The sequence below is a fragment of the Trichosurus vulpecula genome, chromosome 2 (genome assembly GCF_011100635.1).
Source record: "Trichosurus vulpecula isolate mTriVul1 chromosome 2, mTriVul1.pri, whole genome shotgun sequence".
Lineage (NCBI taxonomy): Eukaryota > Metazoa > Chordata > Mammalia > Diprotodontia > Phalangeridae > Trichosurus > Trichosurus vulpecula.
In genome coordinates this window covers 48029203-48056194 of record NC_050574.1, presented here as the reverse complement: position 1 = coordinate 48056194, position 26992 = coordinate 48029203, and the positions used below count along the sequence as shown (strand labels likewise).

General features: G+C 41.5%; 1 protein-coding gene across 1 annotated transcript in view; it reads left to right on the top strand.

The window, feature by feature from the left end:
• Positions 1 to 21334, top strand: part of CASP9 (caspase 9) — a 33973-nt gene extending 12639 nt beyond the window's left edge. Inside the window, exons 5-11 of the mRNA XM_036745558.1 lie at positions 1500 to 1546; positions 2178 to 2363; positions 6738 to 6827; positions 9926 to 10073; positions 14254 to 14424; positions 15868 to 15977; positions 20776 to 21334. Of these exons, the coding sequence (XP_036601453.1) occupies positions 1500 to 1546; positions 2178 to 2363; positions 6738 to 6827; positions 9926 to 10073; positions 14254 to 14424; positions 15868 to 15977; positions 20776 to 20868 (845 nt within the window). The 3' untranslated portion in view covers positions 20869 to 21334. The remainder of the gene's footprint in view (positions 1 to 1499; positions 1547 to 2177; positions 2364 to 6737; positions 6828 to 9925; positions 10074 to 14253; positions 14425 to 15867; positions 15978 to 20775) is intronic.
• The last annotated feature ends 5658 nt before the right edge of the window (positions 21335 to 26992 follow it).

Genomic DNA, 26992 nt, shown 5'->3' with positions numbered 1-26992 from the left:
CGTAAGCCCCATGAAGGCAGGGACCAGAGTTTTTGCCTTTCTTTGTATCCCTAGCACTTAGCACACTGCCTGCCATGTAGTAAATGTTTCATAAATGCTTGTTGACTGACAACATTCATGGTGGTACTGCATGGAGATATCCAAGAAAAGGCATAGTGGGTGTTGATCCAGGCATGGTAAGATGAGTTCTGACCAATCAGAAGCTCAGGATGCAGGATAGGCAGCTGAGTTCTGCCAGAGGTGGAGTTTGCAGCTTGGACAGTTGGCATCAAGATCTCCTGATGTCATTCCTTTAAAAAAGAAAAAAGGGTAAGCAAAATCATGAACCAGCATTTGTGAATGACAGCACATTCCACTTCTGGAGTTCATTTCTTTTTCTTTCTTTTTAAACTAACTATAACTTTTTAATGATGATATTACTTAAAAAATTTTAGTGACATTTTTTTTAACTTCTCTTTTATTTCCAAGTGTGTTGCTTCTTACTCCCCTACCTGAGAATTGTGACTTGTAACAAAAGTTTACCGATTCTTAAAAGAAAGGAAGTGAATAATGGGCTCCTAGTCAGGCTCCTGGTGATGGTCACCGGAAACAGTGTCAGCCACTGTGGGATTTGATAGAATTCTGCTGTCTTTCCCTTTTGCCTTCATTTACATCATGGTCACCATTATATGTATTGTTCATTTGGTCCTGATTTCTTTGCTCTTTATCCATTTGTACACATCTTCCCATGTTTCTCTAAATTCCTCATTTGCACTATTTCATATTGTTGTTCAGTCATTTTCAGTCGTGCCCAACTCTTTGTGACCCCGTTTTTGGTTTTGTTGGCAAAGATACTAGAGTGGTTTGCCATTTCCTTCTCCAGCTTGTTTATTTCTTACAGCATACTTGTATTTCATTATATTCCTAGACCATGAGTTTATTCAGTGACCACATCTTTAGTACAGTGTTCACTTTGGGACAGCACATTTGAAGAAGGATACAGATACACTGGAAAGCATCCAATGGAGGGCAACTGGGATGATGGGGAGTTGTTGATACATATGATAACTGTGTTCAAATATTTGAAGGATTATGCTGCTTGAGACAAATGAGAGATTGGTATGTTTGGTCTCTGAGGGCCGAATTAGATGTGGAAAGAGGTAAATACAGGCATCTATTAAGCACGTACTGTGTGCCAGGCACTAGGCTAAACCCTAGGGATACAAAGAAAAGCAAAAATATATGGTGATGAGCTCCCAATGGCGGGAGACAACATGCAAACAACTATGTACAGACAAGCTATAAACAGGAGAGACTGGGTGGGGGGTATATTTTTTCAGTTACAGGTTAGAGAGAATGGTCACTAATGTCCTTTCCTGCTTGGAGATTCTCAGGTTCTGAATTTGGCAGATTTGTTTTCAGCTTCTTGCTCTTACAGATAGTCCTATTGTGAATGTGTTAGTGAATATGGGATTATTTTCTTTGTTCACATGTCATGTTTTCTTCGATGCTTAACACAGGTGCTGTGGGGCCTACACAAACCAGATGTGGGAGAAACACTGGTGTGGTGAGTCTTCATTAGGTGGTAGCCCACTTCCACCTTTGTGTTCCTCATTAACATTGTACCAGTCCCTGCCCACAGACATTTCCCCTTAGGGCTAATGAAAAGGCAGCCAACTACCTCTAAGATTCCATTATTATTATCACTAACATCATATAAAATTGTATTGATGTCTTTCATTTTTCTCAAATATGTCCTCTTCTCCCACCCCTTTGAGAGTGTCATCCCTTATAACAAAAAATAAAACAGAAAGAAAAAAAAGAGCTCAGCAAAATTGACCAGCGTTCTACATGCATGGTCTACCACCTATACAAAGAAAGGATTGAGGTGCATTTTCTCCTTTCCTCTTGGGGGACTAAACTATAGTTTTTTAAACTCAGTTTTCAGATTTAATTTAAATTTAATTTATTTAAATTAATTAAAATTTTATACCAGCTTTTGTTGTTCTTGTTGATGCTGTTGCAGTCCTTTTGTGATTCGTTTTCTTGGTTCTGCTTGCTTTTTTCTATATCAGTTCATATAAGTCTTCCTAAAGCAGGCCTGATTAGCATCATCTCACCTGGGTAGTTATAATGACCCATCCCAAGGGGCTTTTTCTCTTCCAGACAGGCTCAGGTTTACCTTTTGCCTCTTCCAGGTTGGACAGGTATATACTCTGAACTCAGACCCATGTGGCTACTGCCTCATTATCAACAACGTGGACTTCCATTCTTCCTCTGGCCTTTCTGTCCGAACAGGCTCCAACATTGACTGTGAAAAGATGCAGAAACGCTTCCAAGCGCTGCATTTTGCTGTGGAGGTTGAGTGGAATCTGAGCGCGAAGGTAATGTCCTTGGTGGGCCAGCTCCCGTGGGAGAGACAGAGCTTGACCAGGGCGGCTAACCCACACACCTTCTCATTGACCTCTTTTCTCTCAAGCCAGGGTCAGACACACAAAATCCAAGCAAAGTCTTAAGGACCAGAATGAGATGGAAAAATTTACTGTCTAGGATACGGACCTTGGTACAATGAGAAGAGGGACCGTGTGTCTTATTTGGTTTTGTGTCTCCTCCATAGCAGGAAGTAGGGGCAGGTCAGCCTGGGAGGCAGCAGTGGCTTGGAGTGGTAGATAGAGTCCTGGGCTTGGAATCAGGAAGGCCTGGGTTCAAATTGCATCTCTGTTACTGAGTAGCTATGTGACCTCCCCATCTGTGCCCTTCAGAGACCCTGTCTTCCTGAATTCATGCTCGGCTTAGAGACCACCTTTGCCACAAAATGTTCCCTTAGGAACCACTACTTGGTCTATTTCCAAAGATGATCCAGGGAAAAAGGAAAAGAACCTGTATGTTCTAAAATATTTATATTAGTTCTCTTTGTGGTGGCAAAGAACTGGAAATTGTGGGGATGCCCATCAATTGGGAAATGGATGAACACATTGTGGTATATGAATGTAATGGAATACTACAGGGTGTCCCTAAAGTCTGGACACATAGGCAAAAATGTGTATTTTGAAATATTTGGAATATTAACAGACCTTAGCCCCCTTGACTTCTTTTTCTGGGGTATGCTAAAGGAGGAAGTGTACTCAGTGAAAATTACAGATGCAACACACTTGATTGAACGCATAAAGTGAATGTACTAAAATTGACAGCAATGTGGAGTTATCGTATCGAGTGCATGTGAACCTTGCAAAGCGCATCAACCTTTGCATCACAAATGGTGGAGATCGTATTGAACATGTTATTTGTTAATATTCCAATTGAATAAAATGTTGGAAATTTCATTCATTTCATTTCTAGAAAATATGCATTTTTACCTATTTGTCCAAACTTCAGGAACGTCCTGTACTGTGCTATAAGGAATGACGAGCTCAGTGATTTTAGAAAAAACATGGAAAGACTTACACAAATGATGAAGAGTGAAATGAGCAGAACCAAGAGAACATAGTATAGAGTAAAAGCAATATTGTTTTAAGAACGACTTTGAGTGAATAAATATACTATAAATACCCAAATTAACTATAACGGGTGTATGAAGAAAGACGCTATTCACCTATGCCCATTTGTGTCTAATGGTAGCCATCTCTAGGATGGGGAAGGGGGAGAGAAGAAAAAAAAGAAATGTACATGATAATTTTGTTGTATATTTGAAAGGAATAGCGAGTTTGTGCATAGTAGATTTACAGTTGCATGTACAATCATTTTTTAAAATTGAACTATGTTATGGAAATGCTTGTTTTATTCCATAAATTAAAAATAAAAAGAATTACAAAAGAAAAAAAAAAGGAAGAGAGGAAGGATAGATAACGGGATAAAGTCAGGAAGGCCTGGATTTGAATCTTGCCTCTAATACTTATGTGTATGACCACAAACAAGTCAATTAACCTTTGTAAGCCTCAGTTTTCTCATTTGTAAAATGAGAATAATCCTGCCTTCCTTATAGGGTTGTTGTGATAGTCAGATGAAATCATGTATGTAAAGTGCTTCTGAGTTTTTAAAAGGACTGTATAAACGTTGGCTGCGGTCAGAAAGAGTGGTCACTTGGCGGCCAGCCTTCTAAGGATAGGCCTGTCCACACTAAGCTGGGCCGATCCTCAGATAAAAGACATACAATTGTTGGGCTCAAGCTTGAAGCTTTTCCATTTTGGCAGGACCTACTGGAGGTCTCTCGACACTGGAGTAGCTGTCTGAGAAGGTGAAGTCACTGTCACAGCCAAGAGGGGGCAAGATTTGAAATCAAGTCTTACTGACTCTAAGTTCAGTTGAGCCAGGCTGCCCTTTTATATAGTAAATGCTTCATAAAATAATTCATTTTAACAAAATAGTTTGGAAGAAGCCTCAAGGGTCATCTGCCTGGTCAAAAATCCACTCTATAACATCCCTGGCTAGCTGGTGTAGTGGATAGACCACTGGGCTTGGAATCAGGAAGACTCATCTTCATCAAGTCAAATCCAACCTCAGACACTTAATAGCTTTGTGACCCTGGGCAAGTCACTTAACTCTGTTTGCCTCAGTTTCCTCATCTGTAAAAATGATCTGGAGAAGGAGATGGCAAACCACTCCAGTATCTTTGCCAAGAAAATCCCAGATGGTGTCACAGAGAGTCAGATGTGACTGAAAACGATTGAAACAATATCCGTGACAAGTAGTCATCTGGCCTCTGCTTGAATACCTCCTTTGGTGGGGAGCTCACTACATCCTTGGGTGACTCATTTCACTTTTGGGTGTTTCTCATTGTTAGAAAATTTTCTTTACATTTGTTAAGCAGCCCCAAAGTACCAAGTCTGTACTACTTCCTTTGGGACAAATGAAGTTAAGATAAGAAATGCCCTGCCCTCAAGGAGTAGAGGGTTAAGACACTAACCAGATGTTTATCATAGACATCACATGATAAGGGAATCACAGACGGACTATTTTCTGATGTTGTTGTTCAGTTATGTCCAACTCTTCCTGACCCCACTTGGGATTTTCTTGGCAAAGATTCTTGCCATTTGCTTCTCCAGCTCATTTTTACAGATGAGGAAACTGAGGCAAACAGAGTTAAGTGACTTGCCCAGGGTCACACAGCTAGTAGCTGGATTTGAACTCAGAAAGATGAGTCTTCCTGATTCCTAGCCGTATCCTCTTTGCCATCTTGCTGCCTTGAGGTCTGAGTAGGGAGGTCATTCTGCACAGGCGGAAATCAAGGAAGGCTTTAATAAATGTTTGCTGAATTAAATCAGGTGCATGCCTGCAACCTGTTTCTATTTTTCTCTCTTTTTTTAAATTTATTTAACATATTTAGTTTTCAGCATTGATTTTCACAATAGTTTGAATTACAAATTTTCTCCCCATTTCTACCCTCCCACCCACTCCAAGATGGCTTATATTCTGGTTGCCCTGTTCCCCAGTCAGCGCTCCCTTCTGTCACCCCACTCCCCTCCCATCCCCTTTTCCCTTCCTTTCTTGTAGGGCAAAATAAATTTCTACCCCCCATTGTCTGTGTATCTTATTTTCTAGTTGCATGCAAAAACATTTTTGTTGTTTTTGAACATCTGTTTTTAAAACTTTGAGTTCCAAATTCTCTCCCCTCTTCCCTTCCCACCCACCCTCCCTAAGAAGTCAAGCAATTCAACATAGGCCACATGTGTATCATTATGTATAACCCTTCCACAATACCCATGTTGTGAAAGACTTACTATATTTTGCTCCTTCCCAACCCATCCCCCTTTATTGAATTTTCTCCCTTAACCCTGTCCCCTTTCAAAAGTGTTTGTTTTTGATTACCTCCACCCCCATCAGCCCTCCCCTCCGTCATCCCCCCCCATTTATTTTTATCTTCTTCCCTCTTCTTTCCTGTGGGGTAAGATTCCCAATTGGGTATGTATGGTATTCCCTCCTCAGGCCAGATCTGATGAGAGCAAGGTTCACTCATTCCCCCCTCTCCTGCAACCTGTTTCTAGACATCATATCTGGCCAGTGTTTGAAAATGATGATGATAAGAATCAGTCACTCAATCAACAAACATCAGCCATTGTGCTGGGTTTACAAAGAGAAAAGTTAAGAGTCTCCTGCCCTCAAGGAGCTTATATTCTAGTGGGGAAGATAACATACTTGAATAAAAGTATGACTAAAATATGACTAAAAGTATGAATAAAAGATGTACACACCCAAAACAAGGTGACCAGCCTTGAAGGAGGGTACTAGTACCTAGTGGGGGGTGGTGGTAGTTGGGTGGGGAAGGCTCCGTGATGGAGGGGATACTTGAATTGAGTCTTGAAGGAAACCAGGTATTGCAAGAATGGGACCATGTGGTAGAAAGGCATTCCAGATGTGGGGGACAGCCTGTGCAAAAGTCCAGAGATGGGAGATGGTAGTGTGTGGGGAATAGCAAATGGCTCCTGAGAGAGCAGAGACTAGAAAGCTAGGAAGGACAGCACAAGTTTGGGAAGAGAGTGAAATACGACCCAGAAAAGTTTGTAGAAGATCCCAGAAGTTCCTTAGATGGCAGGTTGGTGGCTTCCATCAGATCCATGTAGGTCCTAGCATGGGCAGGCACAGGACAAATGGCTCTCACTCAGGCTTTCTCTCTCTCTCCAAATTCTTGTCCTTGTCCCTGGTCACGCCCTGGGTTGTTCTGGCTTCTTTCTCTTGACAGCTGAGCCTGGGAGTTTTGGGGAGATGTCTAAGAGAGCCCAGGACCTCAGCTTTCTGACTTACAGGGGTCTTCTTGCCCACAGGCAATGGGAGCAGCCTTGCAGCAGCTGGCTGAGAGGGACCACAGCACCCTGGACTGCTGCGTGGTGGTCATTCTGTCTCATGGCTGTCAGGTACAAGCACCCCATGGAGATGACTGGTTCAGGCTTCTGACTTGTCATCTGCTTGAAGTCTTGAAGAGACACATTTATTAAGCTCCCACTGTGGGCCCAGCATTGTGCTAGTCATTGGTGATACAGAGAGGGAAGTGAGAGAGTCTCTGCCTTCAGAGAACTTAAATTCTCCTGGGGAGAAACAGATATTCACAGATAAAGAAGCACAGGGTATATCCAGAATGAAAGAGGAATTCCCAGAGGTAGAGAGCCTCAAGTACTAGGGGAATGAGAGAAGTCCTTGAGGAGGGCATGGCCCCTGAGCTGTGCTAGGAAGGAAGAGAAGGATTCTGTAGGCAGTTGTGCCTTAGGAGAGAGGGAGGGAAGGCATGGATCCCATCCCTTCTGGCATTTGTGAGTTGTCCTGGCAGGGCCCAGAGGATGAGCCCCTGGCTTTGCAGTCAGGAAGACGTGGGTTCAGAACTTGCCTGAGACACTTACCAGCTGTGTGACCCTGGGCAAGTCCCCTAACGTCCCTCCTCCGGAAGATGATGGAGCTGGACTTGATGGCCTCCTAATTTCCCTTACATTCCTAAAGCTATAACCCTATGATTCTCTTGAAGATAATAACAATCCTAAAATTTAGAGCTGGAAGAGAGCCTCAGTGATCATCTGGTCCAATCCCCTGATTTTTTTTATACAGCACGCCTTAGGGCAGTTTTAAGCCTTAATAGCTTATTTATTGGTTTATTAAGACTTTGGGGACACCCTGTTTATGGAAAATGAAACCCAGAGATATTAAATGAATATGCAGAGTCACATAGCAAAAGTGGGGTTGGAGCTTGGAAATCCTGAATCCAAGTCCAAATGTCTTTCTACGTTATCATCCTTAGCCTACATTTCTGGGGCACCTTACAGTTACACAGATTATCCCCATCTTACAGATGAGTTTACTGAGACAGACAGAGCTTTCCTCAAGAACATCCTGTAAGGTTGTCATTATTTGAAGGAGAGATCCCATTTCACAGGTGAGGTGACTGACTCTCCCGTGGTCACCCAGCTTGAGCATCTCAATTTTCAGTGCTCATGAGAAGCACTTGCAAAAAGGCCACTCTGATCATCATGTACTGATGTCGCTTGTAGAGGATGAAGTGAAATCCATAAGAGCCTCCTAATTAAATTTACTCATCGTAGACTGATGGAGGCAGTTGTAGTGCTTGGGATAGCTATGGAACCAGGAAGCCCAGAGTTCAAGCCTTGCCTCTGACCCATGCTGGCCTCATCACCCTGAGCCAATCGCTAAACTCCCAGGGCTGAAGGCAACTGGATAAGAGGGAGGGATGAAGCAGGGGCGAATCTGCACTGGGAGATGTTTCTTTACCGGGTTTCCTTCCCTACACTGTGATGATCCCCCAGGTTTGATCCACTCAGAAATCTACACACTGTACAGCAGCATGAGATAACAGTGAGAGAGCCAGCCTCTGAGCCTCCAAAAGCTGGGTTCAAATCCTGACTCAGACACTTCCTAGCTGTGTGATCCTGGGCAAGTGACTTTACCTGTCTCAGCTTCCATTTCCTTATCTGTGAAATGGGGATGATAATAACGCCTGCCTCCCAGGGTTGCTGAGAGGACCAAGTGAGATCCCCTAGGTAAGGGGCTTTGCCAACCTTTCCACACTCTGTAGATGCTGGCTAGTGTAGCTGCTGCCTGAGGCATGGAGTCCAACCAAAGCTGAACATGGATCCCTCTATGACATCCCTTCAAGGGGTCTCCCAGCCTTTTCCCAAAGGCCCCCAGTGAGGGGGAGCCCAGGTAGCCCAGCCCATCCTGGCCTAGCTCCATTTGATAGGAAGTTCTTCCTGACATCCAACCAGAATCAACCTTTTGCCCACTCTTCCTGTCCACACTCCCCTCATGCTCTCGGAGGAGGACTGAAGTCCTTGGTGAGGTCACTTCCACTCTGGGGCCCCAGGTGTCTCATTTGTGAAGCAGAGGCCTAGACTTGATGGCATCTGAGGCTCCTTCCAGCTCCAGGTCTGTGCTCCTGGAGTTTTTCCCCTTGAGAGGGGGCTTCACGCCTTACAGGGAGAGAATATGTGGAAGGCAGGGCAAGTGCCTTCCCCATGGTCACAGCACAAGTTCACATCCCTGCCCCTGACAGACAGCCCTGTTCCTGAGCTAAAGAGCAGAAAGGTTCCACTTCTGGGATCACCTGCCAGGGCTTGGGAGTCCTGGTCCCTTGTGGGTTGCGTACCAAGAACCCTTGTTCTCTGTGAGGCAGCTTGGCCTGGAGGGAGAGACCACCATACTTGGAGTCAAGAGCTGTAATGTTAATAGGATATGAAGATCTTCCCTGCCCACTAATAGGTCTCATATGGAGCCCATTAAGGGAGGCTTGCTTGTAGGAAGGCTTTCACAGCTTTTGGTACTAAGTTGATTAGGCACTGAGTCATGAGGGTTGTGATGCCTTCTGGCTCTGAGAAGTGTATATGTACTCTGGTTTGGTATTTTGCTTTGGGGATTCTCTTATGAGAAGGATCTTTTGATTCCCTGGTTGAGACTCTGAGTAGCTGAATGTTCAGAATTCCCCGACTGCTCAGATGTAAAGGCTCTCTCGATCCAGTGGTGTATGTAAAGCACATAGCAATATTGCTTTGGTCAGGCAGCTAGAGCCCTGTCTGTTGGTCTAATTTCTCTGCTTGTATTTTCTCTGCTTGTACTTTCTCTGACATTCAGGGTGCTGACCCTTCCCCTGAACTAGTGAATGTAATTAAAAGTAGGATTGTTAACCCCTTTTTCAGCAGTGTTTCCTAGAAAGGCAGATCAAAGAACCTGTGCTAGCAGGCCATCCTGGGTATGCTGGGTGCTTGCTGCCACAGGAGCCCTGGGTTCAGACCCTGTCTCAGGATGTTGTGACCCTGGGCAAGACATTTAACCTCTCAGAGCCTTTCCTTCCCTGTAAAGTAGGGAAGTAGTACTAGGGGTATTGTGTGGGGAAGGGCTTTGGAGACCATAAAGCATTGTAGAAAGAAGTGTGAGTTGTCTTTTTTTGTTATATTTTTGTTACTTTTTGTTACTTTTGTATACATACTTACATTTTTTGTTACTATTTTCTCAGTCCAGTCACATCCAGTTTCCTGGAGCCATCTATGGCACAGACGGTGCCTCCATTTCAGTCGAGAGAATTGTGAACATCTTCAGTGGGTCCCGATGCCCCAGCTTGGGAGGGAAACCCAAGCTTTTCTTCATCCAGGCCTGTGGTGGGGGTAAGCACTTTCCCCATGTTACTGCTGCTGTCTTTTAGGACCACGGGCATTGGAAGCATCAGCCCCAGGAAAAGGCATCAGGTTCTCCGATCTCTCTTTCCTTTCAAATCCACTCAGCAGGCCTTTTCCTCACACACAGCACTCTGACCTCGCATCTCTACCCCCCACTCCTTTTTTTTAGAAATATCAAGAAAGCATTTTTCGTATTATCCTTCTCTGAAGTAATCTGAAAGCAAAACCCTCTCAGTGGTCCTTTACCTAGCAGTTCCTAAATAATGTCCTGCTCCTGCCTCTCCAGATCAGCCGAGGAAGGGCAGGGCGCTTCCCTAAAGTAATTAGTAGGGTGATCTGAGAAGACAGATAACAGTAATAATAATACGCATTTATGTAGTGCTTTGAAATTTGCAACTACAACATGGTCCTCACAACAGCCCTGTGAGGGAGGTACTGTTACCATTTTCCCCCGTTTTTCATATGGGGAAACAGAGGTTGAAAGAAGTTGGCAAAGTATCAGAGACTGCCTTTGTCTCTGGTCTTCCTAATTCCAGATTAAGACCTCTGTCTCCTATTCCACATACCCAGTCACCTTTAATCTGGATTGACCCACCTAAGAGTAGTAGCTTCTTTCCCCCGTGCGCTGGAGGCATTAGGGCAATTAATGATGCACCTAAGAGAAGGACGAATTCCCTTTGATTATTTTGGGTAATGGAGTATCTGTCCCATTTGCTTGTGAAGGCTAGAGAGAAGAAAACTTGAAGGGAGGAATGAAAGAGGGATGGAATGGTCTTAGGAAAAAATGATTCTGCAAGGGTGGGTCAGAAGTTAAGTGACTGTTTACTCCATTGGATGAAGCAAAAAATGAACTCTTACCTGAACTCTGGCCCCTTGCTCAGTAGAGACAGTAAAATATACTTTAAAAAAGAATTCTATGAAATTGGGACATCATAATGACTGGAGTTAGAGAGATGTCCAAGGGCACAAGGGGACTTGTATCAGTTTGGACATTTTTCTCTTTTAAGTTCAAAAATGCTTCTATTTAGAATGGAAGGAAGCAATTATCTATTAAATGCCGCAAGGGGCGGCTAGGTGGCGCCATAGAGCACCAGGCCTGGAGTCTGGAACACTCATTTTCCTGAGTTCAAATGTGGCCTCCCATACTTACTAGCTGTGTGACCCTGGGCAAGTCACTTAACCCTGTTTCCCCATTTTCTTCATCTGTAAACCTGGAGAAGGAGATGACAAACCGCTCCAGTATTTCTGCCAAGAAAACCCCAAATAGGGTCATGAAGAGTCAGACATGACTGAAAACCTGAACAACATGTGCAAGGCCCTGCCCTAAGTGTTTTAAAAATATCTTCTTTAGCCCTCACAACAACCCTGGGAGGTAGATGCTATTTTTATTCCCCATTTTACAGTTGAGGAAACTGAGTCAGACGGTGGAAAAGTCACTTGCCCAGGGTCACCCAGCTAGTAAGTGTTGGAGGCCAGATTTGAACTCACAACTTTCTGACTCTATGCCTAGTGATCACTTGCCCCTAAGCTGCCTCTAAATTCTCTGAAAGGAATAAATACTGCTTCTGGCAAGCTTGTGCCTACAACACAGAGCCCACAGTATCGTATCATTTTTACTCCATCTAAGTAACTCACTTTTCTAAAGCATCATGAACGTTTACAAAGCACCTTCCTAACACCACAACTGTGTGTAGTAGGTGGTACAGTGCTTCCTATTTCCATTTTCCTGATGAAGAAATTGATGCTCAGAAAGGCTTTTTTTTTTTTCCCCTGGGGAAAAAAAAAGATTTCTGAGAAAAAGAAGATAGTTTTTCTTAGTGTCACACAAGCTCATAAATGTTGACACTCAGACTGGAAGTCAGCTCTTATGGTTCTTTCTGTTGCTGGCTGCTCAGTCCCTACCTTTGTGAGGCTTAGGGGCTAGTAGGAGCCCTCACTCTGTGGACCCCTGTGCTAGATATGATATAGCTCAGGGCTTGGTAGCTTTTAAAAAGTAGCATGCTAAGGTTCTTACTTCTTTCTTAACATTTTATAAATGTGATAATTGCTAACAGAAAGAAATAATCAAATAAACACATAGAATAAGGAATAAAATCTCATACAAACAAACCCTTAACATTTAACAAGGTACTGTAGAACCAAATGAATGCACAACAAATAAGAAATTAGGAAAAATATGTTTTTGTTTTGTGTTACTTGCTGTGCCTGTTTGGAATCCCACTGCCTTTGGTTTACTTTTCTTCCTTTCTTTTTTTCTCCCCTCCCACTTCAGACACTTGAAACCCTGGGCAAATCACTTAACCTCTGCCTCAGTTTCCTCATCTGTAAAGGGAGATAATAACATTTCCCTCCTGAGGTTGGTGTGAGGATCAAGTGACATAAGATTTGTAAAGAGCTCTGCAAACTTTAAATGTGATTATAACAAAGAACAAAAGAGGGAAAAGTAATTTCAGCAAAACCCACCAAGATACCAAAATAGTCTGACGCTATTGGCAGTGTTCCGTACCCAGAATCTCTCGCCTTTCCAAAGAAGGAGGGAGGGTACCTTTTATATCTCTCCTTTGAAGGTCAAGCTTGGTCATTATGGTTTCACAGCCCTCAGTTTTCATTTTTTTTGGTTATTCTTTCCTCATGGAAATTGTTTTCCTGGTTCTGCTTACTTGATTTGCATCGGTTGATGTAAGTCTTCTCATGCATCTCTGTATTATTTATATTCCTTGTTTCTTTTTTTCTCCTAATTTATTAATTTATTTCTTTTTAGTTTTCAACTTTCACTTCCATAAGTTTTAAATTTTCTCCTCCTCCCTCCCCAAGACGGCATGCAATTTGATATGGTCTTGACACATACATTCCTATTAAACACACTTTCACATTAGTCATATTGCAAAGAAGAATTATAACGTGTATCCCTTGCTTCATATGACATGGTAGCATTTCACTACATTTATGCACTACAGTTTCTTTAGTCATCCTCCAATTCATGTTGATGCCTGTTTTATTTTAATTAGAGTCTCTAACTTCCATTATATTTTTTCTGAGAACATGCAAATTTTATTTACTTTAAATGAAATTTTAATTTTTTTCATTCAATGAAAGTCCACATTCCCTTCACCTATTGAGAAAGAAAATAAAACAAAACCCCCATCATAAATGTATAATTCAAGCAAAAAATAAATCCTCGTATTGGCTATGTTCAAAAAATAAATGTCTCAGTACGCACTTTGAGCCCATCAGATCCTTTTCAGGAGGTGGGTAGCATATTTTATCATGAGTCCTCTGGAATCATGGAATCTTCTGGAATTTGTATTGAACAGAGTTCCCAAGTTTTTCAGAGTTGTTTGTCTTTACAATATCGTTGTTATTGTATAAATTGTTTGCCTGGTTCTACTCAATTCACTTTGCATCTTCCCTGGTTTCTCTGAAACCATCCTCTTCATCACTTCTTTTTTCCATTTTGTGAGGCATTTGGGGTTAAATGACTTGATAACTAGTAAGTGTCGAGTGTCTGAGGCTGGATTTGAACTCGGGTCCTCCTGACTCCGGGGCCACTGGAGTCTATCTATCTGTACCACCTAACCTCTCTATCCATTGCACCACCTAATTGCCCCCCCCATCACTTTTTTTAATTAGATTTTTTATTGTTAGTTTACAACACTTAGTTTTACATGTTCTTGAGTTTCAGATTTTCTTCCCTTTCCTCCCCTCTCCCCTCCCCGCCACTTCTTATAGCATGGTAGTATTCCATCTCCTTCATATGCCATAACTAGTTCAGCCATTCACCAGGTGATGGGCACCCTCACAATTTCCAGTTCTTTGCCACATCGATACTCCTTTTAAGAGGCGCATGGAGACTGTGTGTGTGCACTGGAGTCAGCTCATATCGCTCCCAAGAACTGATCGCTAAATTTTCAGTATACCTTGAACTATCTATACCTAACATCTTGTTATCTGTCTCTCTATACCTTGGACATTGACACATGTTACATCTCAGGGCTTGCTGATACCCTACACTTAAGACAGTGTTGGAGAAAATTAAGATTAAACTTCAAAGTATGTCCTGAGCACATATTTTTCCCTCAGAGAGCTGGTGTTTACGGACTCATTTATCCACACACCACTGATCGCTACTGACTTCTTTTATGACGCTATTTCTTCTTGCTTCCTACAGATCAGAAAGACCATGGATTTCAGGTGTCTTCTGATACTCCTGAGGACAAGTCCCCCAGCAGTGACCCTGAGACAGATGCCACCCCTTTTCAAAATAACTTTGATCAGCCCGATGCTGTGGCCAGCTTACCCACACCTAGTGACATCTTGGTGTCCTATTCTACATTTCCTGGTGAGAGAGCATTAGAAGAAATCTCAGCCTTCTCTCTTACGTCTTTTGAACTTGACTTGAAGGAAGAACTTAAAATATCAGAGTTGGAAGGGACCTTAGAGGGGTTAGAATCCTTTCTTTACCACAGTCAGATAATCACTCAATAAGCATTTATTTCAGTCAGTTGCTTTTCAGTTTGTGACCCCATTTGGGGTTTTCTTGGCAGAGATACTAGAGTGGTTTGTCATTTCCTTCTTCAGCTCGTTTTATAGATGAGGAAACTGAGGTCAGCAGGGGTAAGTGACTTGCCCAGGGTCACACAGCTAATAAGAGTCTGAGGCCAGATTTGAACTCAGGAAGATGAGTCTTCTTGACTCCAGGCCTAGCGCTCTGTTCACTATGGCACCCCGCAGCTGCCTCAAACATTTATTAAGTGTCTGCTATTTGCCAGGCTCTGTGTTAAGTGCTAAGGATACAAGTATGAAAAAAAAGTCACTCCCTGCCTGTAGAATCTAATGAGGGAACACAACACACAGAAAGAAGATGAATGAGCAGGGTGTGGGTGTGGGAGAAGGTATGGAGCTCAGGGGCCTGATGGAGAATCCCAAGGAGGGCAGCTGGGTGGGAGATGAAGAATAAAAATTAGCTCAGGTTTCTGTAACACTTTAAAGTCTGCAGCACACTTTCTTCTCACCCGCCCTGGGAGGTGAGGATTGCAGTTATGATTGATAAAAAAACCAAGGCTCAGCGTGGTGGCCACTCAGCTAGGATCAAAGCCCAGGTCTCCCAAAGGCAAATCCCTCCCTCTGCACTGTCACATAACCTGAAGCTTGGATCTTTTGCACAAAAGCATCCCCTGAGAAGTGATCATCTGGCCTCTACTTGAATGATGGAGCACTCACTACCAGTCACTACCACTATTCTGTTTTTTAACAGCTCTAAGAGTTAGAGCTTTCTCAAAAGTCCCTCCTTAAATTGTGCCCAAATGTCCCTCTATGTAACTTCCACCTACTGGTCCTAGGTCTTCCCTCTGAGGCCAAGACAGAAGTCTAACCACCTTGGTTGCAGACTGATCTGGGAATGAATATCTGTGACAAGGAGGAAAGTCTAGGGCTGCCCCTCCCTGCTCTTGAGCAACAGGATGGGAAGGTGACCCTCAATGGGATTCGCTGAGTTAGAGTCAGAACTTTGGACACCATGGACAGATGGAGTTGTACTGAGCTTAGGGCACTCATAGCCTTGTAGTTGTCCATCAGGAAAGAAACAACAGTACTTAGCTCGAACTTAGCACGAATAATTAGTTAAAATAAGAAACTATCAGATGTTGAGTTCAAATAAAGTCCCTACCCCACTACCCTCCATCTGTCTGGCCCCAGTGGAAGGCATGTTTTATATTGCTTGCCTGGGGCTCAAAAGTTCCTAGGTACAGTCCTGATAATGTAGCCTGTCAATCTTTCTTCTAAGGTTTTGTCTCCTGGAGGGATACGAAGAGTGGTTCATGGTACATAGAGACCTTGGATAGAGTCTTGGAGGAGTGGGCAGATCATGAAGACTTACTGAGTATTCTTCTCATGGTGACGTCTGATTTTTTTCTCTGGGTTTCATGGGTGGGGGCTTAAGGCAGAGATGTCACACTCAAATAGAAAAAGTCCCTGAGGGTTAGAAAACTGAAATTAAGGTTGATCTGGGAGTTTTGCTGCTAAATTTGACACTTCAGGATTAGATTGATGGTCTCCTAGGGAATCTATGAAGCAGTGCTTGGCAACTTTTAACCTCCCCCCCCCTTTTTTGGGGGGAGGCAATCAGGATTAAGTGACTTGCCCAGGGTCATGCAGCTAGCAAGTGTCTGAGGCTGGATTTGAATTCAAGTCCTCCTGACTCTATCCACCGCACCACCTAGCTGCCCTTAAAAGCCCCTTTTGGAAGAAATATTTCTGCCTATCCCATGCAGAAAGGTGGGAGGAGGTCCAGGGATCCATTCACTAATCTGAACAGCTCAGCCCTAGGGTGAAAGTTTCAGAACTCAGTCTATTAAGTCCCTCAGAGCATGGTCTCTGGAGGTTTCTGCGGCCCAGCAGATAGCAAGAAAATGGCCACCATGAATGGGATATGAAGCATAACCTGTTGGATAGAGCTAGACAGAGTGGCCCACATGAGTTTCTGTTTATTTAATCACTCACCAATTAGAATAACTTCAGCTCTGCTCTCAGGCAGGAGTTCTAAAGCTGAATGTCTTCCCACATTTCTGACTTTTGTCATCTTTGTCCAATTACTGTGTGGGTGGTAAAACCTCTTTGTAGTTTTAATTTGCACTTCTCTTTTTATTACTAATTTTATTAGTCTTTCATATGGATGCTAAGAGTTTGTAATTGTTTTGAAAATCATTTATTCATATCCTTTGACTACTTATCGATTGCCAAAGAGTGCTTGGTCTTAAATAATTACGTTAATTTTCTATGTAACGTGGATATTAGAGCTCCTTGATATTGGGGGCTTCACTGCCATCTGAACTTGACAAAGGAGAGTTGAACAAACTCACACACATAGAAATACATCAAATTCTAAAGGAAAATAAGCAAGGATGGGGGTAGAAGAACAGGAGTGTTAAAAAAGGAAGGTAGAAAATAGTGGAAAGCCAGGCAGACTTCTGATCCTTTAAATATTGTACCCTGTGCTTTCCTCTCCTGTATAGTCAAAGCTGACTGGTTTATTAGTCCTTGAACTTCTTCCTGCCTGCTTTTTCCTGATTTTCCTGTATCACTCTCATTTCTCTTCCCAATTTTTCCTCCACCTCTCTTACTTGATTTTTTAAATCCTTTCTGAGCTCTTCCGTGGCCTGAGACCAATTCATATTTTTCATTGAGGCTTTGGATGTAGGAGTTTTGACTTTGCTGTTGTCTTCTGATCTTCCTCGTCACCATAGTAACTTTCTACAGTCAGAATTTTTTTCTGTTGTTTGCTCATTTTCCCCGCCTATTTCTTGACTTCTAACTTTGTTAAAGGAAGGTTTTGCTTCCAGGGTGAAGGCACATTGTTCCAAGCTTCAGAGCTTTTGTGCAGCTGTTTTCAGAGATACTTCTAGGGATCTCTAAGTTCTCAGTTCTTTCCAGGCAATGTAAGGAGAGGGATTTACTACTCTCCTGGCCTGTGCTCTGCATTCTTTTCTGTCCTGTAACTGTGATAAGGGTCCCCATTCCCCTGTGTTTGCAAGCTCTGTTCCTCCTTGCCCTGGGACTGCCATCCAGGACTGCCATCCAGGACTGCGACCCAGAACAGGGTCTGGGCAAAGCAACAGAGTCATGCCTGGGCAAAGAGACCCCTGTGGTCTCTTTCTGAGCAGTTGTTCAACCCCCTTACCATCTGTGGGCTGAGAGCTCCAGGAGCAGTTGCTACAGCTGCTGGTTCAGTCACTCCCAAGGTCTATTGTTTGGTTTGCTGGGGCCCAGTCTATGCTGCTGTGGCGTGCACTGGACAGCACTCCACTCTCACTCTGGTGCAACAGATCTTTCCTCCTGAACCTCCAAATTGTCTTGGGCTGGAAAATTGTTTCACCCCGTGTTTTTGTGGGTTCTGCCACTCCAGAATTTGTTTTAGAGCATTATTTAAACATCTTTGGAGGGGTTTTAGAGAGAGCTCAGGTCAGTCCCTGCCTTCTCTCCGCCATCTTGGCCCTGCCCTCCGTGCTTTTTCTTTGACATAGAAGGTCAAAGGAGAGTTAAACAAACTCACACACATAGAAATACATCAAATTCTAAAAGAAAATAAGCAAGAATAGGGGTGGAAGAACAGGAGTGTTAAAAAAGGAAGGTAGAAAATAGTCGAAAGTCAGGCAGGTCTCGATTTTGGCTGTGACATTTCTAGGTCGTACTTTCTACTGTCTGTGATATTGAACTTGTCAGATCTCTTTGGGCCATTTTCTCCATCTCTGTCCCTTTTTAGTTTAAAACTCTCTTAATTAGGTTCACAAGATTCCAAGCCACTTGGTTGTTATAAACCCTTTTCATGGCTGTGCCTTCCCTAGCAAAGAGACTATTTATTATTCCTATACTTTAAGCCGTGGTCCAGAAATCCAAATCCCATTCTTGGACATTACCGTCTTGGCCAGCTGTTCCATCAGTATGATGAAACTGATGAAAATATCCCCAGGATCCTGAAAGTCTTTGGTTTTTTTGTTCACAACCTCATCATCCTTAGCGATGCTTTCTTGGTTTCTTTTGGTGGTATTTTTGTTCCTATGTGACTCATTAGAACTGGATTTTTAGGGGTCATTGTTCACATTCTTTCTGTATAGTAAAGTCAGAAGACATAAATAATTTGTAGCTAAATGGAAGGAAAGGTACAGAAGTTCTCCTTCTTGGGTGGATGAATGCTGGACTTGTCAGTGCTGGTTTTCATTGTGTATGCAAAGGACATAAGATACATCATTTTATTGGATGCACAGCATCCCTGACAGAGGTGGATAGGTTGGAGAAATTCTGTGTAAAGCTTGACAAGGTCCTCCAAACTAAGCTAATTTATAGTTGATTTTATATGTTGATATAGTTATTGGGAACCCAGGGTCACCATCATGCTGTGTCTTGGTCTTGGAGAGGGATGTCTGTGGATGTACTTTGCACATAGTAGGTGCTGAGTAAAATGGAGTAAGGGATGGAATGTGCATTTAAAGGCCTACTGTATGGCCCTGTGCTAAGTCCTTTACAAATTATTTCCTTTGAATCTCACAACAGCTATGGGATATAGGTGCTATTATGATCACCATTTTACAGATGAGGAAACTGAGGCAAACAGCCTTGCTCAGGGTCACAAAGTTAGCTACTGTCTGAGGCCAGATTTGAACTCGGGGCTTCCTCACTTCAGTCTCAGTGCTGTTATCATTGCATTATTTAGCTGCCTGAGATTCTGTGGGTCTGTGAATTTCAAACAACATGGATGAGGGAGGTCAAACTATAAAATCTGAGGACCCTGCCAATTTTTAATATTTATGATTGTACAGGTTTGGTAAAAACCCCACTGCATGTTCAAAACTTAACTTCCTAAACATGCTTCACCAGACTTGCAGCAGAACAGGGACAGGCCGTCTTAAAAGACCCGAATGTCTCTACAATTATCCATTTCTGTCCTGGCTCCAGGCCCAGTGTTCTTCCCACTGTGCCACCTAGTGGTTTCTAAAATGGTTGTTGAAACATATTTATATACATACAAATGCACATATACATGTCTGGATATAAATCCAGGGAGTAGAGACTGGGCTTGTGATCTCATTGATAACAGGGAGCTCCTGAATGAGGAAACTCCTTCTTCCAACACAGATTGGCACCTTTTCTGCAACTTAAAGTCTTTGAGAGTTTTTAGTACAAGGTGTTAGGTCCTGGGTCACATAGACAGGATGGGTCAGAGGGAAGACCTGAACTTAGAGGCCAGCTTTCTACCTACATTATACTGTCTTTTTATCTATCTATCTATCTATCTATCTATCTATCTATCCATCTATCTTTCCATCTATCTGTCTGCCTGTCTGTCCATTTGTCTGTCTGTCCATCCATCTATCTGTCTATCTATCTGTCTGTCTGTCCGTCTGTCTGTCTGTCTGTCTGTCTGTCCATCTGTGTGTCTATCCATCCATCTGCCTGTTTATCTATCTGGCTTTCTATCTACTCACCTACCTACCAATATCTATACATTGTTATATACACACACACACACACACACACACATATATATATATATATATATATATATATATATATATATATATATATAATGTGTAATATATTTGTCTGTGATGCATACGCACAGGTGTATACATTGTCATTGTGGTTTTTCAGTCATGTCTGACTCTTCCTGACCCCATTTGGGGTTTTCTTGGCAAAGATACTGGGTTGGCTTGCCATTTCCTTCTCCAGCTCATTTTACAGTTGGGGAAACTGAGGCAAACAGGGTTAAATGACTTGCCCAAGGTCACACAGCTAATAAGTATCTGAGGCCAGATTTGAACTCAGGTCTTCCTGACTCCAGGCTGGGTACTCTATCCACTCATATCCATGTATATATACATGTGTGTATATTTGTATTTATTGAATTTGAATTGGACCCACAGTGATATTATTGGTATAGGTATATCATTCCTCTTAATGAGGAAATTCTCTCTATCAATGCAGTTTTGGCCCTTTCTTTGCCACAGATAGTGGCTTGGGGGCCACTGAGAAGTTAGTAAGTTACCCAGGGTATGTGTCAGGGGTCAGAGGTAGGACTTGAGCCATAGTAACTGATTTTGAAGATTACTGACTTGACAGAGGACCCCATGCTGGTGAGGGCCTGTCCCTCCTATTGTCAAGCTAGTTCACAGTCCTCTTTCTGCTTTTCTTTCCACAGGTGTCTAATGCAGTGTCTGCTAAAGGGGTATACAAACAGATTCCTGGTTGTTTTAATTTCCTCCGGAAAAGATTTTTCTTTAAAACCAAGTGAGCATGGGTACTGCTCTTCTTTCCTCCTACCTGAAACTCTCCTTTCTCTGTGCCTGGGAGCAGCCGCAGGCAAGGGCTCTGGGCTTTCCTGCCTAGGAATGGGGAGGAGGTAGCCTCCCCTACCGTGCTCTGAACAGCCCCCTCTGGTCTGCTACATATGTTGCTGATCCTGGAGCTATAGGAGATGGCACCTTCCTGGCTTTTGCGCCCCCACCAGCAGCAGGTCCAGTGATGAGCAGAGCTAGAGACTAAAAGGAGTGGAGTAAGAGAAGGCCTATGGACATTCATACCCACTCTAGTGACTTGGTTTCTTTGGAATTGTGGGCTGCAGGCACCCAAGGAAATCTCAACTCTTCAATAAGTAAGATGGGTGCCACCAGATCCTAGAAAATGGAAACCTCTGAGCTTGAAAAAGGCTTTAGAAATTGTTTATTTTTTCCTACAGTTTGTGGTTTTCATAAAAAAAATTCTTTTATAAATCCTGATTCTTTGTCTATTTATTCTGCCATTTGGACTGAACAGTATTTGCCTTCCACTCAGGTTTGTATGGCCAGTGCTAATTTTCACAAATGCTTTTCCTCATGTCTGTTATCTTGTTTTGTCTCTAGAACAGCTCTGTATATGTCCAGGCTGGGTATTCTCATCCTCATTTAACAGATGAGACAATTAAGGCCCAGAGAAATGAAGTGACTTGGACTTTTTATGGTTGTCAAGAAGCTTTTACATAAATTGACTTATTCCTTACCACAAGACTGTGAAAGGGGAATGGAAGGGATTGCTCTTTCCATTTGATAAAGGGAGGAACCCAGAATGGAAAAGAGACGGCACGAGAACTCAGCATTCTATCTTTGGCCTCAGTGCCTGGCTTGAAACTGGCAGGTCTCTTGGTCCAGGCTGTGTCAGGAGGCACAGGGGGAAGTTGATGACCTCCTGCCTGGGGGTGGTGGTGAGGGATGGATCCTGGGCTCGGATCCTGCTCCCAGCGTTGGCACTGTGAAAGGAGTCTGTATAGATTCCCAGCCCTGGGCTACAGAAGGGAAGTCGGAATCAGAATACAATTCTCTTCCCCCCAATCTAGAGCTGTGCCAGGGCTGTGACATCCAACCTGAATTGAGAGATACAGTAGCATCCCCCTTCACTAATGTGGCAGAGGAGGGCACATAGTCATAGCTACCTCATCCCTGTAGTAGGGAGCAAAGCCTGGCCTGGCACAAATTCCCAATACAGGAATTAAAACTGAAGACATAAGTAGTAGAGCCATTGTGATACTGTGGAAAGAGGACTTGAGTTCAAATCTTGCCTCAGATGCTTATTAGTACCTGCGTGACCTTGGACAAGTCACTTCCTGTGCTTCAGTTTTCTAATCTATAAAATATAGGGTTTGGACTAGTGGTCTCTGAGGTCTATTTCAGCTATAGTTCCATGAGTCTATGGTCCTAGGGTTTTTAAGAAGTATCATAGGTTAAAAGAATCCCAAGATAAAATCCTAGAAGAATATAATTCAGCAACAATTACAAATAGGACTCCAGAAAAAAAGAGTGTATTGGACAAAAGGATTCCAAGAGTGGAAGGAATAAATAAAGAGTTGAAATAAGAAATAAAGAATTAAATTAGAGCCCTTGAAAAGGAATAAATAGGTTAGAAGATGAAAAACCTTATCATGGTAGTGAACATACTTAAAAATAGAATGGAGGAAAAAAACTTGAAAGTTTAGTGATGTAAGAAATATAAAAATAAATACAAAAGACTGAACAACTGGTAAATGTGATGTGTCTACTATCAAAAACAGTTGAAATCCTTGAAAACCATTACCAAACAAAAGCCCTAGATTGTGCCAGCAGTGGTGCGAATATATGATGAAATAATTGACACAAAAAGACACAAACATGCGGCTAGGCGAGTTGTATAGTCGGGCTATAGACTAATTTTAATGGAGTCACTGACAGTACTTTATACAGGTTAATTGCTGAGTCATCCTGACTTAAGAGTACAATGGAGCATTGGTTAATATTTTTATCTCCTTGTTCCTGGGAACAAGACGCCAGGCTCCTATGGGCTAACTGAATTGAAACATTTCTGTTCTTTCCCATGTGGATAATCAGCTACAAAGGTGGGTTTTCTTTGCCGTGTCTTCTTATCCTAAACATGGCCTTTGCTGTACATGGACCCATTCTCAATTCACCCTGCCTTGCAGAGGTCTAAGAGGCCTAAATAGGTTATAGCTGGCTCCCCACATCTCTCCCCTTTTTATTCTGTAATTTTAAGTGGCGTAAACATAGCATTCATTATCCTAAGGACACAAGGTAGACAAAAAATTATTATGACCAAACAAAGAATATAAGGGAGCATATGGAAAATAGTCAAAAATACATTATTAAGTGGGTTAAAGTTTTTGAAAATATCAATAATTGTTTTTGCCACCCCCTCTGAATCAATATCAGGAAGAGGAGTGTTTCACTATTTTACCATTCCAATCAATCCCCACCTTTTTCTTTTGTAGACACCTCACCATTATAGATACATCTGAATTCTTCCCCTTACCTGTCCCCTTTTAAGTAAATATAGGAAGAACTGATTGATGCATTGACAAATCAAAGGGGGTAGTCCCCTTTATGAATATAGATACAGAGAGTCAAAAAGAAATAAAAATGCAATTGTCTCTTTAAGATTCAAAAAGTCCTTTCTTATACAGCTCTTTGGCAAGGAACATCATCAATGAAATCCTTTGGTCCTTGGTATCTGTTTCAGCCATCTTCAGCGCAATATCTCAGCATCTTCTGGAAGGAACCAGTTTTCTGTCCATTCTCCTACAAGAGTGATCTTAGCACAATTTTAAATTATCATTTCTAATCTTTATAACCATGATCATTTTTACAAACTCAAAATTTGAACCATGGCCAATTGTCATATTTAAGAAATTCACATCAGAAGCTAGTGTCTTACACTTTTCATTCATCCATTATTAATTTCCTCACCAGGAGGATGAGATGTCACTTAAGGAATTAATAACAGGCTTCAGTATATACATACATACATTAAATTGTCACTTTTTAAGACAATGCATATAGAATCTTAACCTTTTAGTAATGCCATGTTTCTTTGATGGCATTTACAAAATAAACCACAAACCATTCTTCTTTTTAGCATTATTAATTGTAAGAAAACTTTAGACAAGCATGCTATTAATCAAATAACAAAATAACATTCTCACGTTGCTTAAGGAATATTTACAAAGCGAGCCCGAAGTGGCTCGCATGCGTTTCTACCCTTGTTCATACAGCTTTACTAAGTTGGTGCAAAAGTCTTTAAGTAACACTAATTCCAGAGTATTATAACAAAGTTTCTAGTTATTGCAGAATTCTTAGATATCACAAAGTTTCTTAGTCAAAAAAAAAAGTATTGTAATGGAATCTCACATTGGTAGCAGTAAGAGAATGATCACAGGAAAAATACTACTGCTCTTAGAATCTTTTTTAAACAAAGAGAACATCTTAAGGTGAGTCTTAAGCAGGTTGTATAAATTTCTGCACATGTTCTAGTTCTAGATAAAAATAAGATTAGATTGCCTAGTAAGATAACATGAAAGAGCTTATATCTTATACTAACGAGTTGCTCTGATAGCAGAAACTTGCTACAGAAGGAAAAAGCAGAGACATGTGACATACCCAAATTCAAGCTCAAAACAAAATTAGTTATGGTCCCAAGGTCCTTAAACAGCAAGTCTCACTAATCACAGCTTAGAGCCAGGTATAGTTGCTTCTACTTCCATGGGGTTGCAATAAGCGATAAAGATTTAGCAGGATTCATATACGTAAGGGTTTTCATTAAACATTTTTCATTCTCAACTTTAAACTTGTCTTGGTGTAAAAGCCAAATATTAGAATCCTTTCTATGCATTGTACGTAAACTAGCAATTTCTCAGCAAGCCAAGTTCATTGTTTAGAATTTACACGACTCAAACCAGTTCTTTGCCAGGGCTGATGAACTAGCCCGTAGACATGATTTACAGAGGTCTTGGCAATTTTACAAACTAAGGAGAAGTAGCATGGTCCCCAGGAAGGGGTTAATAGAAAAACCTCGGGCCTGTTTGCTATCCTTTGCTGTTTCTCTGAGCACACTTATTCAAGGTCGATCCAAACACATAACAAACCTAGGAATGAAACTAAATGAAAAAAATATTTAAAAATTCACAGTAGGCTTGGACAGAATTGTCATCAATATCAAATTGTTGCAACAGATTAGCTTACAAATAGAAATTTAGTAGGCCTTTTAAAAATCATGCAAAGGATTTTACAAAACATTTCTTCATAAAAATATCTCCCTTTCTCAGAAACAGCTTACAATTTATCCTGATATTATTATTAATTCCTAAGTATTAAACAATTCTTAAATTTGTTCACCAATCCTTTTCCACATAATTGAAGAGAAAAAAAGAAAACTAAACACCCTTTTGTAAATACTAGATTTAAGCAATAACCTCAATAGCTTAGTCAACTATGTCACAAATTTCCTAAATCATAGCAAAACAATTTTAACTAAAAATACCTTTAAACAAAAACAACATTTGGTAATTTATGATTTCTTAAATTATACTTCTTAACATAATAACATTTAGATTATAAAAGAAATTGTTTTCTAACAACACAAATGGTACAGTTGTTTACCAAATTATGCAATATGGAAAATTTTAGAAATACAACAATACCATAAACAATTATCATCTATTTAAACTTTAAAACCACAACCAATTAATTACCATTCTGGTGGCTCTACCTCAGTCAGATGTGATCCCAAATTGCCTGATACAGAGAATCATTTATCTCATCATCAAAACTTCACATTGAAGAAAATCCACATAAATTAATGAATATGAAGCAATTATATTCAACTTAAAACAGTTTACCTTCAAATAGCATTTATTTTATGCCAAGCACCTTTACAATCATATGATCTTTGTAATATCCCTGGGAATGAATTCCACCACCATCCCCTTATTGAACAGTAAACTAAAGTAAATAGAATTTTTCTTGGGGCTATATAGTTAATAAATTTCTCAATGCCAAATAGCGATATACACTTTAAAAAAATTATTCAAATATACATTTCTAAGTTCCATTCACATTTTTCTTGGGAAAGTTTTACAAACAGTTTGGAATCACCTATTATAATCAGGTCAGTTTAAAATGTGCTGGGCCAGTATTCTAACTACTTCTTTTGGCCCAGGTAAAAAGGAAGCCTAAGGAATTTGAGTCATTGCCAACAAAGTATAGTTAGTTTCCCCCTCCAGGCAGAGGATTTTGATAATTAATTGAACAGAAGTAATAATAACTCACCATAATCAATATCTTTACCCTAAGCAATATCCATATTATATTTAATAGACCCCACCCACGAATCTAGCCCAAAAGGTGGGCAGACATAAGTCCTTTTATCTCTCCAGAACTCTATTGGTTTTTAAGGTTAAAGCAGTAATCCCAAATAACTTAGTTAAGAATGTTACAAGTTTCATGAGAGCTGGCCAAATTGTTTTAGTTGTAACCTCCTATTAATTACAGGTAAAGGTAGAAATACCTGGTTTTTGTAGTGGCAATTATAAGACGTACAAGACAGGGTTAGCAAGGCTGAGAAAGTAACATAACTGGTTTTACACAATTGTTTTCGTTTTTTAGTTTCAACAAAATTTAGATTAAAAATTGCTTTATCTAACACCATTTATGGCTCATAATGTTTATTCAAGTTTTATAATGTAGGAGAATTTTACTGCAATTTAGAAATACAAAAATAGCACAAACAGAAAATTTCAGATGACATTAATTGCATTCCAAATCATTACATATATTGGGCTTACCAAGTGTCGAGGCTTTTCTCCTCCCCCCACAGTTGCAGAGCCTGGTTGTGGACTTGGGTGGGGGGCGAGTCAGGGATTTGGGAAAGGGGAGAGAGAGAGACTAAGGACCGGGGAGTACTGGGAAGCTGTAGAGTTCAGCACCTCAATTAAAGGTCTAAGGAGTTTTTGAGGAGGGTCCCTGAGGAACCTTTGCTTCCTAAAAGGGGTTGTTGGGCTTGGGAGACTTGGAGCAAAAATTCCAGGTTCCGGTGGTGTGGGAGCAAGGACTTCGGGGTTT